This window comes from Lissotriton vulgaris, chromosome 4_1 (assembly GCF_964263255.1).
Source record: "Lissotriton vulgaris chromosome 4_1, aLisVul1.2, whole genome shotgun sequence".
NCBI classification, from domain to species: Eukaryota; Metazoa; Chordata; class Amphibia; order Caudata; family Salamandridae; genus Lissotriton; species Lissotriton vulgaris.
Window position 1 is genome coordinate 1,028,538,972 of NC_141691.1, and position 15,080 is coordinate 1,028,554,051.

A 15,080-nucleotide genomic window follows, 5' to 3' on the forward strand; every position below is an offset into this window, starting at 1 on the left:
TCTGGCAGGGGCATCCACTGTGGACCACCACCCACGAGCACGGCACATCTCCAAAACACATGTCACAGTGCAGTACATGGTATAGGCCAATTCTACTACAGTACCTGCTTCAGTGCACACTTGCACTGAGAGCAACTGCTGTGCTGTGACGGCTGTGTGGGCTGTGAGAGCTGTGTGGGCTGTGAGAGCTGTGTGGGCTGTGAGAGCTGTGTGGGCTGTGAGAGCTGTGTGGGCTGTGAGAGCTGTGTGGGCTGTGAGAGCTGTGTGGGCTGTGAGAGCTGTGTGGGCTGTGAGAGCTGTGTGGGCTGTGAGAGCTGTGTGGGCTGTTAGAGCTGTGTGGGCTGTGAGAGCTGTGTGGGCTGTGAGAGCTGTGTGGGCTGTGAGAGCTGTGTGGGCTGTGAGAGCTGTGTGGGCTGTGAGAGCTGTGTGGGCTGTGAGAGCTGTGTGGGCTGTGAGAGCTGTGTGGGCTGTGAGAGCTGTGTGGGCTGTGTGGGCTGTGTGGGCTGTGTGGGCTGTGTGAGCTGTGTGGGCTGTGAGCTGTGTGGGCTGTGAGCTGTGTGGGCTGTGAGCTGTGTGGGCTGTGAGCTGTGTGGGCTGTGAGAGCTGTGTGGGCTGTGAGAGCTGTGTGGGCTGTGTGGGCTGTGTGAGCTGTGTGGGCTGTGAGCTGTGTGGGCTGTGAGCTGTGTGGGCTGTGAGCTGTGTGGGCTGTGAGCTGTGTGGGCTGTGAGCTGTGTGGGCTGTGAGCTGTGTGGGCTGTGAGCTGTGTGGGCTGTGAGCTGTGTGGGCTGTGAGCTGTGTGGGCTGTGAGAGCTGTGTGGGCTGTGAGAGCTGTGTGGGCTGTGAGAGCTGTGTGGGCTGTGAGAGCTGTGTGGGCTGTGAGAGCTGTGTGGGCTGTGAGAGCTGTGTGGGCTGTGAGAGCTGTGTGGGCTGTGAGAGCTGTGTGGGCTGTGAGAGCTGTGTGGGCTGTGAGAGCTGTGTGGGCTGTGAGAGGTGTGTGGGCTGTGAGAGGTGTGTGGGCTGTGAGAGCTGTGTGGGCTGTGAGAGGTGTGTGGGCTGTGAGAGGTGTGTGGGCTGTGAGAGGTGTGTGGGCTGTGAGAGGTGTGTGGGCTGTGAGAGGTGTGTGGGCTGTGAGAGGTGTGTGGGCTGTGAGAGGTGTGTGGGCTGTGAGAGGTGTGTGGGCTGTGAGAGGTGTGTGGGCTGTGAGAGGTGTGTGGGCTGTGAGAGGTGTGTGGGCTGTGAGAGGTGTGTGGGCTGTGAGAGGTGTGTGGGCTGTGAGAGGTGTGTGGGCTGTGAGAGGTGTGTGGGCTGTGAGAGCTGTGAGAGCTGTGAGCTGTGAGAGCTGTGAGCTGTGGGCTGTGAGGGCTGTGAGAGCTGTGTGGGCTGTGGGGGCTGTGTGGGCTGTGGGGGCTGTGTGGGCTGAGAGAGCTGTGTGGGCTGAGAGAGCTGTGTGGGCTGTTGGCAATGCAAATAACAATGCCATTTATTTATAAGTAAAAAAAAAAAGAAATATCATGAGCAATGCCAATAACTCTAACTTTTCCAAAGGCGAAACCATTGCATTGTAAATGCTTGTTGATTTTTTCCACGGTGGTGTCCACCTCCGGGCCAAATAAGTGATCAGGGTTAACAGGCTGATTCAGTATGGTGGTTTGCATCTCTGGCTTGAATCCGGAGATTCTCAGCCAGGCATGTCGTCGTAACATCAAACTTGTATTAATTGCTCTGGCCGCGGTGTCCGCCGCGTCCAGCGCACACTTGATAGATGCATTTGATATAAGTTTGCCTTCTTGTATTAGCATCTCTGCCGTCTCCATACTCATCTGGCAAGTGTTGTAACAGGGTTTCAAGTGTATCATAATGAGCCCTGTCATATCTGGCTAAGAGTGCCTGTGTGTTGGAGATGCGCCAGATATTGGCCGCTTGAGCTGCCACCCTTTTCCCTGATGCTTCTAGCACTTTAGATTCCTTGTCAGGGGGAGGAGCATCACCCGTTGTTTGCGAGTTCGCCCTCTTCCGGGCATTGGAAACATTCAGAGAGTCCAACGGCAACTGCCCCGTGATATACGTAGGGTCACCAGGTGCCGGTTTGTATTTCTTCTCAATTCTGGGGTTTATCACCCTTGCCCTTGTGGTCTCCTTAAAAATGTCCCCAGCATGTTTTAGGACATCCTTAAGCATTGGCAGAGTCTTGACAGTTCTCTCTGAGGTTGAGAAGGTGTCAAACAAAAAATCCTCTTCTACAGGGTCAGCATGGAGCTGTACATCATGGTTTTTTGCTGCCCTTTAAATAAGTGCATTAAACGCCGCCGTGTCTTCAGTAGGCGAGGTTTCAACAGCATGGACCTGACTGTCTGGGGCAGTTTGTGGATCTCCTGGGTCAGCAGTGTCTGTCCAGGGTTAAGCGTGATCTTCAGGATCCGTGTCTACAGGATAGCTGTACTCATTGTCACCCTCCCCTGCCTTCACATCAGAGTATGTGGGAGAGATAGGGGCAGTGTCTTGTCCATGTGGTGTTATAGGTTCTTATAGAAGAGGTGACGTAGCAGAATCCCTCTTTCTTTAATGAAATTCTATATGATTCCATAGGCTGTTCAGGGGTGATCTTTCGTTTGAAAATAGAAAGTCTACCCGTCTCGGCGTCGATGATTTGCCTCGACTAATCTTCAGGCGCAGACTGTCGATGCTTGGTGGCTACCTCCTCAGTTGTAGGTTTCGGCCCCACGGACACCTTCTTTGACGCTTCGACGGCCGTCTTCGGGGCGAAGGCCTTAGGCACCACTTTTGGCGGCAGTGTGAACTGGATGGGTGCCGACAGTTTTGGAGGTTTACTGACTGACTTCGGGGGCGGAGCAGCCTTTGGTCCGACAGTAGTAGCCTTCTCCTTAATACGTTTCAGCGAGTCCGACACCTGCTTCGAAAAGGAGGCGGATGGCTGTGTTGACTCGACTGGTTCCTTCGAGCCACCACCGGTTGCTCGAGGCCTGTACTGCTGCGAGCTTTGTTGGGTTGACGCTTAGGATCGAGAACCTTCTGAGTTCAGAGTCCTTTGTGTCGACGGCCTTCGGTGCCGACTTCTTCGGGTCGACGTCCTTGACCAGTTTCTCCGGTGCCCCGGTTTGAGTCCCTTGAGCGACCTCACCGGGTCGATAAGACTCTTATGCTTTGTCGGTGCCAATGGTTCAGAGGCATTCGAACCGACCAAAGCGATACGCACTTTTGATTTCGATTTAGCGTCCAGCGCTTCCGGTTGTGTAGACACCGATGTTTTCGGTTTCGATCGGTCAACCGATGGCTCGTTAGAAATGTCCGTAGCCGGGCCTTGAGGCGGGACTGTAGAACCAAGTGGACGATCTTGGGTAAGGCCATGTGGCGATACCTCGACCTGAGCCTAATAGAGTTTTTTAGTGACGGTCCCCGTACCAACAGTCGGGCCTGGCTCCTCGCACAAACTATCTTCCATGGCCGCCAAGGCCTCATCGTCGTCTCCTACCTAGTCGACGTCTTCAGTATCGAACATTTCTACATCTGCGTCGTAACTTGAGTCGATCTCCGAAGCGGGATCAGACAGGTTCTCCTGATCTTTCCGCTCGACTCCCTCATCTTCCTCGGCATGGAAGATGTTCACCGGGTCAGGTGCCGTCTGCTGGGCCTCCTTCCGCGCAGCGCGTCGAAGGCGAATCGTCTTCTTGGAGCGAACCGAGAACAAGCCATACAGCTGGCTTTATCGTGATCCGGAGACAGGCACTTGTTGCACACCGGGTGGACGTCGATGTGAGGATACTTGGAGTTGCAAACGGGGCATCTCTTGAACGGGCTCCGTTCCATGATGGATCGTTGATAAGGCCTCTGGCGTCGACCGGGTCTAAGTGTTGAAAAGCCACGCGGCTCTTCGTGATGTCCGGCTCGGGACAGAGCAGGAACAAGTACTAGTACCGATCGCGCGACAATACAGATGATAGAGAAAGTTTATTATTGATTCCGAACTTGAGTTAACAAATAGACATCCGAACCCAATGGCGGAAAAAAACAATCTGAGGATGGAGTCGATGCCCATGCGCACTGTAGTCCAGGGGAGGAGCCAACTATCTCGTGATACCTCGAAGACTCTTCCAGGACAACAATGTGCAATCATCCGGACTCAACACTAGGCGGCGATCTATGCACAGATATGAATTTAGCAGCCCACATGCCTCGAACTTAGTGGTTCCATAATTAACAAAAAGCCGGTCAGACTTCCTAAGTGGAAGGGTTTTAGCCAGGTAAAATTTCAGAACCCTCCGGAGATCTAGAGAATGTAAAGACCTCTCCGGGAGAGTGGTAGGAAAGAAGGTAGGCAGGGTGATTAGACTGGTTGATATGAAAGTCTGAGACTACCTTAGGCAGAAAACCTGGGTGTGTCCTAGTGGATAGAAACACTGTGTAAGGTTCCTTACAACACAGGGCCTGGATTTTACTAACCCTACGGGCAGAGGTAATCGCCACTAAAAAGCAGCTTTCCAGGTCAAGTGCTGGAAACAAGCCTTGTGTTTAGGCTCGAAAGGAGCACCCATCAGCTTAGCAAGTACGATGTTTAGCTCCCATGGAGGGGAGGGGGACCTCACTGGTGGAAACACTTTAAGCCCCTCTAACAAATCTTTAACCACAGGCATAAGGAAGAATGATGTCTGAGAAGGTGACATCCTATAGGCTGTGATTGCCACTAAGTGAACCCTGATGGAGGGGTACTTGAGGCCTGACTTTGCTAAATGCAACAGATAGGGTATATTCCCCTGCTCTTGACCGTGGATAGGGTCAAGAGTGGTCAAGACACCATATGAAGAATCTCTTCCACTTGAAAGCATATGACTTCCTAGTGGAGGGTCTCTTGACTTCTTAGAGAATGTTCATGCAGTCTGCTGGAAGGTCTAGGTGTCCATACTGGATAACCTCAGAAGCCATGCCGTCAAGCGAAGGGAAGGAAAGGAATGTTGGGGATGAAACACCTTCCCCATGTCCTTGGTTAACAAGTCTAGACAGCAAGGAAGTCGCCGGTACGGGACTTCCGACAGTTGGAGGAGATCCGGGTACCACCACTGGCGTGGCCACTCTGGCACCATCAGGATCATCCTGGTGTTGGTCCAGTAGAATTTCTGAATCACGGCCGGGATCAGAGGCAGGGGAGTAAAGGCGTACAGCAATGTCTGCAACCAGCTGATCAAAAGAGCGTTCCCCCATGAGCCCTGTTGGGGGAACCTGGACGCGAAGACGGGGCATTTTGTGTTTGCCGCGTCTGCGAACATGTCTATGTCCGGTACGCCCCATTGCTGAAATACCTCCTGTGCGACTTCTTCGTTGAGCACCCAATCATGCACTTATGCGAATTCTCTGCTTATGAATTCCGCTTGGGTATTTTGGATACCTGATAGATGAACTGCCACGATGGATAGACCTCTTGCCAGGAGCCAGTGCCAGATGGCATGCGCTTCCAGGGAAAATGCTCTGGACCTGGTGCCTCTGCTTGTTCAGATAGAACATAAAACAGTTGTTGTGTTGTCCGTCTGAACTTGGATGTAGTTGGTGCACAGAGAAGGATAAAGAGATTTGAGCACCAGATGAACTGCTCGAAGCTCTAGGAAGTTGATGTGGTAGCTTCGCTCTACTTAGGACCAGAGACATTGGACCTGAAGTTGGTCCATAAGAGCGCCCCAGCCTTGAAGAGGCATCTGTAACCACTGACTGAGCTGGAGGAGGGCGATGGAATGGAACTCCCCGGAGGAGATTGGAACGTTTCATCCATCTAATTGAGTCTCTAGCACCTTGTAGAAGAGAACCACGGTCCTCCCAGTGACCTGACCTCTGAGACCATTGGTCCTCTAGAGCCTGCTGCAGAGGCCTCATGTGAAGGCGCGCATTGGGCACGATGTAGATGCACAAGGTCATCGACCCCAAGTTATATACCAAGTTATATACCTCATTGGCTTGTATTCCCCCCCCCCTTTCCTCCCCAGTTTAATTTCCCCGTAAAATATTTAAATAGCTTTTCTCTTTTGTTTTTAATTTCCAGTCTGTTATTGTAGAATACTGGATTTGCATTATTTCTTTGTATTACTGGTTTACTGTTGCATACGTATTTCTTTCAAAGCTTTTAAACTAAAATTTTAAAAAAGCTAATTAGAATCTGGTGTGACCACACCAGTGCCAGTGATTATTTGCTGAGGCGGTGCTACAACCTGCATACTGTCAAATTGTTTATCTGTCACGAAGCACTGAGGTTTAAGGTAACACACGTGGTTGACCAGAAGATATCGGACACTCCCAACATAAATGTTGCTGCTCATCAGTGTAGGAAAAGTTTCAAAGACATTTCCAATCAATAAGCAGTCCATTTCTAGGAGAAAGATATTATGTACAATGAAAATAATCAAGACTACAGCCAGTATACACAAGAGTAGGCATCCCAGCAAATTCACATCAAGATTAGAGCAAATGATCCCAAAGCACCCCAAAGCTTTATGGAGGGTTCGTCAGGCCAATATGTTAAATGGCACTGATCAGAGAACCATGAACTAGTACAGCTTGTGTGTGAAGGTAAACAAGAAAACCTAGACTCTTCGCAAAAAAGATCACGGCACAGTTTAAGTTTGCAAAACAGCATCTTAATATGCCACGAGATTTGGGATTGTTGGGCTATAACACAATGACGTGTGGTTAAATCAACTCTGTATACCTGAAGACAATGGGACAATATGCCCAACAACAAAAACATAGCTCATCACGGATTATGAAACCGAGCAATAATCAAAAGAAAGCATTTACATTTTTTTTTTTTTAACAGTGGGAGAAAAGTTCTGTTTCCTGCCTGGGAGGAAAACCATGTCCCAGGGGTGGGCTCCCCAGGACCCTGCTAAGTTATGGGCCATGGGGGGCGGGTACCAGGCAGATATTGGCTCAGGGAGGGGGCACACATCGCCTCCCCTTTAAAAATATTTACTGCCTCTTTCAATAACATGATGGGCACGGGGTCGAAGTCGTTCAGGGAGGGGCCCCCACGGCCCAGCCAAATATATTTTGACGCCCGGCTCCACCACAGGGGCCATTTAAACAAATAAATCAATGGTGCCTCACTTTTTTTTTAATTTTAATACAATCCAGCAGGGGTACCAAAAGATTGTGGCAAAACCTCCTCCCCCAGTTAAACAAATATATATTTTATAGACTCCTCATTCGGGGACATGGTATACAAGTGCAATCATAATTTTAAAAGACTGCTTTTGAGGCAGTGCACTAACCTGCTTAATCATTTCAGCAAACTTCTCCTTCTCATAGGACTGTAAAGCTCTGTAATCTTCCACTGAAGTCACATCAAGCTTATGTTTAGTTTTAGGCTTAGGTGGCTCAAACGGGCAGGTAAGAATAGCAATGTTAGCATCTTTCACTTCCTGCAAAACATGAGGACAATTAGGTTTTTGAACACAATGCAAAGTAAAAATTACCTTATTAGATTACTTTCCAGATTAATCATTATGTAAATATAAACATTGCATAGATAAGATAAGACAGCAATAAAACCAATTAAAAGCATAAAACACGGTTGCCATGTTAGTGGAGAGGGCCACATTTGTAGACAGGAGATCCCCGAATAAATGGGGAAGGGTATGGGGCAAATGGAACGTTTATAGAGGAAACATCTGCACGTCTCCGGAATCAGAGTGAATCAGACGAAGAGATGTAATGCAGCTGAATTCAAGAATATGCTAAAGTACAATAGAAGTTATGCGACTAAATGATTGCCATCATGATTTTAAACTGTATACGCAGATCATTGTTTAATGAAAAACTAAGTTATATAAAATAAAACATTTCTTTCTGGATCCTTTGAAGGACTGGGACTGGGAGGAGAGCTCAGGCGTTTCCACACAGGCGGATGCCACCCACCCAGGAACTACTGTTCACAGAAACACTTAAAAATCTTCCTCATCGATCCCTTTTCAAAACCAGGTCTAATATGGCCAAAGATCAGCACCTGTTGGGGTAGTGACCTTTCGGGTCCCCCAGGGACCCAACAAGCAATTACTCAGAAGTCTCCTTTGATGAAGACACTTCATTGTGGCTCCTAGATTGGCCCCTGCAGAAAGCGAAAGACGGAATTTAAAGCCACACGTCTGTGACATATCCCTCTAGCCTATGTACATTTCATCCTAGGCCCTCAATATATATGTTAGAGCGGGCGCGAGCCCCCTCACACCCTTCTCATTGAGGTCCACTGTATCCGTCCTTCTTAATGTCTACTCTGCAATGATTAATCATTAGAGGTCTCATCCCTGCGTACAATGCAGCTAGCCCTAAACCCCACCCCCAGGCTTTCCCTGGGTCTCAAATGGGACCACTCCTCCAACTCTAGTTAAACGGCTGCTGCCACCGTGAATAGTATCTTTAAAATAGTAAGCCCTCTCGACCACAATATTACACCCCCAGCCCCACCCTCCCACTGGACACTTTTGGAAAGTTCACACAGTTGGCAAGCTGCAGTTTGCCCGCTGTACCTGCTCAGTGTTTTATTCAGCTTGAATTCTCCATGGTTGAAGTACTTAAAGAGCTGATGACCCCTCCCTTCTCCGTTCAGTCTAACCTGTAGCTTATGCGAGGGATGCCCCCCCCCCCCCCCCCCCAACCTCTGCAGGGGAAAAGGCAGACAATATACAACTCATGTTATGATGCATAGACAAACATTTCAGATAGTCTCCTGGAATATTAGGGGGATGCAAACACCATCCAAATAACACAAAATCCACTACTTCCTCAAATACGGGTGGTACACACAGCAATGATTCAAGAATCTCAAATAACACATCCGAGAGAGAGGGAGATGAGGGGGTCAGGTTTACACCACCAATTACTCTGCTTAAACCAGGGGACCATAATCTGGATTAGAGCAGGAACTCCTCTTTCAGTCCTGTCCAAAGATATAGATCTGAAGGGAAAAAAGTTTGTCCTCTAGACCATATTGGATGGCTCCCCTCCTAGAATAGGCAGCAGCTACGCTCCTAATTTGGACTAGCCCACATTTTTAAGAAACTCTCCTCATACCTAGCTAAATGGGGAGATATCCCTTGGATACTGGGAGGGGACTTCATCTAGGTCTTAGACACTTCACCGCACCACTCACACCCTCCTCTTCCCAGTGACCCACCACCTCCAAAGCAAGGAACCTGGTCTCACGCCCTCAACAATGATCCTTACCAGATGCATGGTTTCATCCTAATCCTGATGCCACACTGTACTCCTTTCACTGCCTTTCGCCTCTAGATTCATCTAAGACAGAATTGTCTGTTAAATGGCACTTACCTAGGGCAGTCTTTCCTCCCCAGTCTCCACCTGCCACCTCAACTCTTGGCCATTGTGGTCTCGGCTTTCAGATGGACAATGCAGAGACTGCCTCCTCCCTGGCCATGGAAGTGGAGGCCTTTAAGGTTATTAGAGGCACTTTTATCCACACCACCTCCTAGGGTGGGTGTGTGTGGGACCCTATCCAAAGAACTGCTATGGGTTGACAAAGATAATAATTAGGTAGAGAAACAAGTAGTTGAAAACCTGGCCCAGTTGCGTGGGGTATAGTCCACCCTTGTGTAACGGATGTGGTGCCTAAACTATATAGCTAGAGTTCACTCAGAGTGGGACAAATCTAGCTGTCTCCAGGCACTGCCAGTGAATAGAGAATCCAAACAATTTCATCATGTGACAGCCCTGCTCCATCCAGATGGCTCCTTGCATTGCGCACAGCAAGAAATTGATGATATTGGTAGATGGTTATATTTAACTGGTCCGGCTACTTTAATTGGTCCCCATCATTAGTGTTCGATACGGGGGAAAGATTTCAGCCGAACTGCCAGTCTTTATGCACTTGTGATGGAACCTTTGGTGGTCGATGCATGACCCTGAAGGAGAGATTGGGGAATTCGCGGAAAGGACATATGCAGTCTCCCTCTATGCAGACGATCAAAGATCTATGTGACGATCACTCTAGTGCTGCTCTCCAATTACACAACTTTGCAATTATCTCAGCCCTACGCGAGAGCTGAATTAAGTCCTGTCTAGTCCCCTTTACCCCGGTTAAGGCTCCAGTCCAAGTAGATTTAGGAGGGGAATCGGAGGCTTCAAAGGCTGTCTAGCTGGATGTCTGCACTTTCTTTGAGGAGACAAGTACCCTGAAACCGCTTCTTGATCTGGAAAAGATCTGGTCCTAATAACCCCAGGTGTCTTACCCCACGATGAACTCCTTCGGCTATTGCGAGTGGCCCTGACCTCTTTAGGCAGGATATTACGGGCTATCAGGAGTCTGCCACCTTACGCTCCCTCCATACTTATCCTTGGTCTCCCGAAGAAACAAGAGTATCTCACTAGAAGTGAGCTGAGGTTCTGGAACCAGGCTCTAATTTCCTCCCTCAGTGATCTTTTTCACAATGGCCAACTCCAGCCATTTTCAGTGTTAACAATCGCAATTTGACTTCCATGAAGGCCAGTTCCTTATATATGGCTTTGTTTCGAGCCCTTCGAGACAGGGAGATGATAGGAAAATCATGCCAGCTGCTCATTAAATGTTATACGCCCTCCCTACGAAGGGCACGGCCAAAGACTTATAACCTTGCTGTCAAGAGCCCTTGTCACCATTACTCAGACCTCTCAACAATCCTTGATACATGGGAAGAAGAATTTGGTAGAGCCTTGCATAAACAAAAGTGGAGGAGAGCCTTTGGAAGATTTGTCGGAAACTTGTGTCCATCACAAACTTCCCAAAGATGGATACATGGGAGATGTGAGCCTTGAAAATATATAAATACCCGAAGAAGCATAAAGGGGCCATTCAGTTTTACGACCTAGTCATGATCATTGCCAAACGTACCACTATAATGAAATCGAAAACCCCTCAGCCTCCTTCCAGTGTTCCCTGGAGATAGACACTAGGTAAATGGGCTAGGGCCCTGGAGCTACATAGAAAAGAAGCTTAAGGCATTTGGTGTCGCCCAAAAGCCCAAGAATGAGATAAATTGCTTGTCCAACTAAGGGTACCACATGGAAGCATTATCCCACTTTTATGAGCTTTCCTTCTTGTCCTGTCCCCTCTATGACAGTGGACCACTATCTTGACCAAGGTTGCGAAACTCCAAACAAAACGGTCTTATAATATATCTAGAAAAGCACATTAACTCTTCAACACCTACCATCCACGCATCAATTCGATTTAAGATGTACCCCCCCAAAATCAGACACTCCAATTAACAGAGCCTCCCCCCCCCCTTCCAGCTGCCATTGGGCCTATAACTCCACCTACCCTAGCCAAACTCCAGGAAGTCCTGCTTCTCACTGGTATAAACACCCTCCTCATCTTGCCTCCAAGTTTGTCACAACCTAATCTTTATCCTTTTAGCTTCAGACATCAGTATATATCTGAATGCATGCTTTACATATCACTTTACAGAATGTTACTCATTTTATATGTTGTGTCACATGTGGCTTAAAGTTGGAAAATCAATATATTCGGGGAGGGGTTGTCTGCGTAAGTGTGAGCGAGTTTGGGTAGTATGGCGTTCACATAGAATCTTAAACGCTGAATCCAGTTTGATCCATGAGGATCCAGATCAAGGCTCCCCTTGACATTGAGAGCCAGTCTTGTGAGGCGTGAGTTCCACTACATCTCGTATCACTAACTGTATTTGCATTACCTGGAAGGGGTTCCACCCCGAAAAAATGGCGCACACCAAATGTAACATGATGTACTGCTTCTAATTCTCGGTTTTCCTTCTTTTGAAAACCAAATAAAAAGATTGTTTAAAATAAAAGTTGGATAGCCTCTAGCTCTCCTCCCAAAATAACATTACAATCATTGTTTGAAATGCTAATGTTTGAGGTCAAACTTTCGTAAAACCAATAATTAAAAAAAAGCATAAAATACAATTAAATTTAATCAGGTGAGCAAACTCCTAGTTTTTAAAGAAAGAAAAAGGAAGCAACACATTAGCAGACTAGAAGATCAGGCAGTAATCATTAAAAAAATCAACAAAAAAAAAACACAATACCGGACAGCATTTCTCCACTTTCTCAACAAAGTTAATGTTTTCTTACCTTTGGCATTTGTGGATGGCTGAAATCTTTGTCTACAATCACACCTTTGATCAGCTGGGTATCTTCAAGTCTACCACCAACTTTCCCTTCTACCTTAATTAGCTCAAAATCAACATCTCTACGTTCCATGTCTGCAACTGTTAGTATAGCATTCACTGCAATTTCTGCCATTTGTCTGTGACAGCGATTAATTCTGCAATTGTGAAAAATTATACATTACTGAACATATCTGCAGAACAATTGGTCACTGTATAATGTAATGAAATATGCAGAATAAGGCCATACCCTTAAAGAGATGTTTCATACAAAGAAAACAATCCATCCAAATGTAGCCACTTAAGGGGAAATGTAACCCAGTACTATGCATCGACCAAGGCTTGTTTCACTGATAACCTGCATACAAGGTGGGTAGCAAGCAAGGCTAACCCACTCACAAATTCCGGTAAAAGGAAGTATTATATCAGCAGTTTCACAACCGTCAATCGCAGTCCCACAATTACCTGGAGCGCTGATCTACAAAAGGCCCAGTATACTGTCTACATGGAGGATAATCGAGCGGACAGAAGTCCCAGTGGTCAAGAGATGCCATCAAGTACAGCATTATCTAATTTTGGAAATCTACCATCTCCAGTCTTCAACAAACATTAGCAATGCAATAGGTCTCGCCTTTAAAAGAGTTTGAGCTATTGGCATTGTAAAGGACAATGCCGTTTATATATGTGGTTTGAATACATGGAAGCAGTGCGTAAACACACACTTTGTACTTCTAGTCATCGCTTACGAGAAGCAAGGCTGGCAGTAACTGACTTTATGCCACCTATTAGTAGAAAGTGCTTGTTTACGGACCGCTTACTGGTGTTCAAAACAAATAAATGAAAGGCATTGTCATTTACAATGACAATAGCTCAAACTCTCACAAAGGCGAGACCTATTGCATTGCAAATGCTTGTTTAGGACTTGTGCCCTGATTTATTTATAATTAAGAAAAGTGTAGGGACACCGGGACAGTGCGCTAATAAAGGTTTGTGGTATGGTGGTTTATTGCACAAGATCTACTCTACATTCTAATATTCTGGCCTGATTGTGACTTCTATTCCAGCCCCAGCTTTTAGAGGCAATCTTTTACCAGAAATGTGAAAGCTTCTGAGGGTTTTCAGAGGCAATGGTGTGACACTAACAATATGGCAACTATAACCCCAGCATTTTATAGGATGTGGCGTTAAGGTTAGAGCTACCGACGTTGGATCTGTGGAACCGGATTCAGTCTCGGTACACTTAAGTATACAGCGCCAAATGCAGCTCTTCCACTTTGAGTTTACCCTTAGGCGCAGATGCTGGCCATTCTTGTAAACAAGTACAAACTCGCGCACGAGTCCTCGTGAGGAGGGAGAGTAGGGCGTGTATGTGACTTGCAGGGCAGCTTCTGCCGTTCATCCTCCCGTGATCGGTAACGCGAGCACAGGGCCGGCTCCAGGTCAGTGTATGTGATGTGCGGAGCCTGCCCTTCATCCTTCTGATGTCGGGAACAAGAGCAGCGCTCCTGAGAGGAGTCCTCGTGAGGAGGGAGGGAGAATTTTAAAACCCTTTTCAGGTCCAGAAAATGCAAGGCCCTCTCAGCTGGAGTGGAGGGATTGAGGGAAAAAAGGTGGGTAGAGAGATGGCCTGGTTCACATGGAAATATGACACCAACTTAGGAAGAAAAGAGGGATGTGTCCTCAACACCACCCTACTTAGATGGAAAACTGTATGAATTTTGCTCACTCTGCGAGCTGACGTGACCTCTACCAAAAAAGCAGCCTTCCAAGAAATAGGTTGCTTTGTGAATGGGTTCGAAAGGCGGACCTATCAATTTCGATACCACCAGGTTTAGCTCCCAGGGAGGTGACAGGTCGTACTGGAGGGTAGACCTTCTTCAAGCCCTGCAGAAAGTCTTTAACAGCTTGTAATTGGAAGAAAGAAGGTTGAGAAGTTGAGTGCCTATAAACCGTTATAGCTGCTAAACGCACCTTAATGGAATTAAATTTCAACCTTGCTTTCACCAGATACAGTAGGCAAGGGAGAATGACCTCTTCCTGACCCTTGATAGGATGACAATTGTTCTGCATAGGCCACATGTAAAAACGCTTCCAGTTGCATGCATAGGAATGCCTCGTGGAAGGACGTTGTGCTTCTTTCAAAATGGACATGCTGTCCTGCAGCAGTCCTAGGTGGCTGTATTGTATGACCTCAGGAGCCATGCTGCCAAGTTCAGTGAAGGAAGGTTGAGATGATTAATCCTCTTGTTCATCTTAGATAGCAGGTCCGGCCTGCACAGCAGCTTCCTGTGAGGACACTCCAACAGATGTAGAAGGTCCGGGTACCATCAATGTCTCGGCCAGTCTGGGGCAATGAGAATCATCCTCGTGTACGAATGAGCTAGCTTGTTCACCACCTTGGGGATCAGTGGAAAGGCGTATACAAATGCCCCTGACCAGTCTATCAAAAGGACATTCCCTTTGGATCCTGGACGGTAGAACAGAGAGGCGTAGTCTTGGCATTTTCGTCGTCTGTGGAGGTCTATGGTGGGACGACCCCATGACTGGAAAATGTCTTCTACGACCTAGTCGTTAAGAACCCAGTCCTCCTTATCCTCGAAATGACAGCTGAGAGTCCGCTCTTACGTTCTGCTCTGCAGATGGACTGCTGTGACTGACAGATTACGAGCCATGAGCCAACGCCATAGATTCTGAGCCTCCAGGGAAAGGGTACGTGAGAGTGTTCCCCCCCCCCCCCCTCCCCCTTGTATATTCCGACTTGTAGATTGACTTCATCCACCAAGGTATGGACTCTCGAGCTGCGCTTGACAAAGTTATTTTGTCATCCCAGCGAACTGACTGCTGGTCCCACTTGTCCTTTGATCCTGCTGCAGAGGACGGATTCGTAGTCTGGCATTTGGGACCAGAAAGATGCAGGATGCCATCTACCCTAACAGGGAGGCAATT

The 15,080-nt window shown here is 47.7% G+C and overlaps 1 protein-coding gene across 2 annotated transcripts in view; it reads right to left on the reverse strand.

Annotated features, from left to right (window-relative positions):
* CCT5 (chaperonin containing TCP1 subunit 5) overlaps positions 1-15,080 on the reverse strand; it is a 220,244-nt gene that overhangs the window by 123,044 nt on the left and 82,120 nt on the right. For both annotated transcript variants that reach the window (XM_086965270.1, XM_086965271.1), the window contains exons 6-7: positions 12,100-12,292; positions 7,269-7,418 (exon numbers count right to left, since the gene is read on the reverse strand). In XM_086965270.1, the coding sequence (XP_086821396.1) occupies positions 7,269-7,418; positions 12,100-12,292 (343 nt within the window). The remainder of the gene's footprint in view (positions 1-7,268; positions 7,419-12,099; positions 12,293-15,080) is intronic.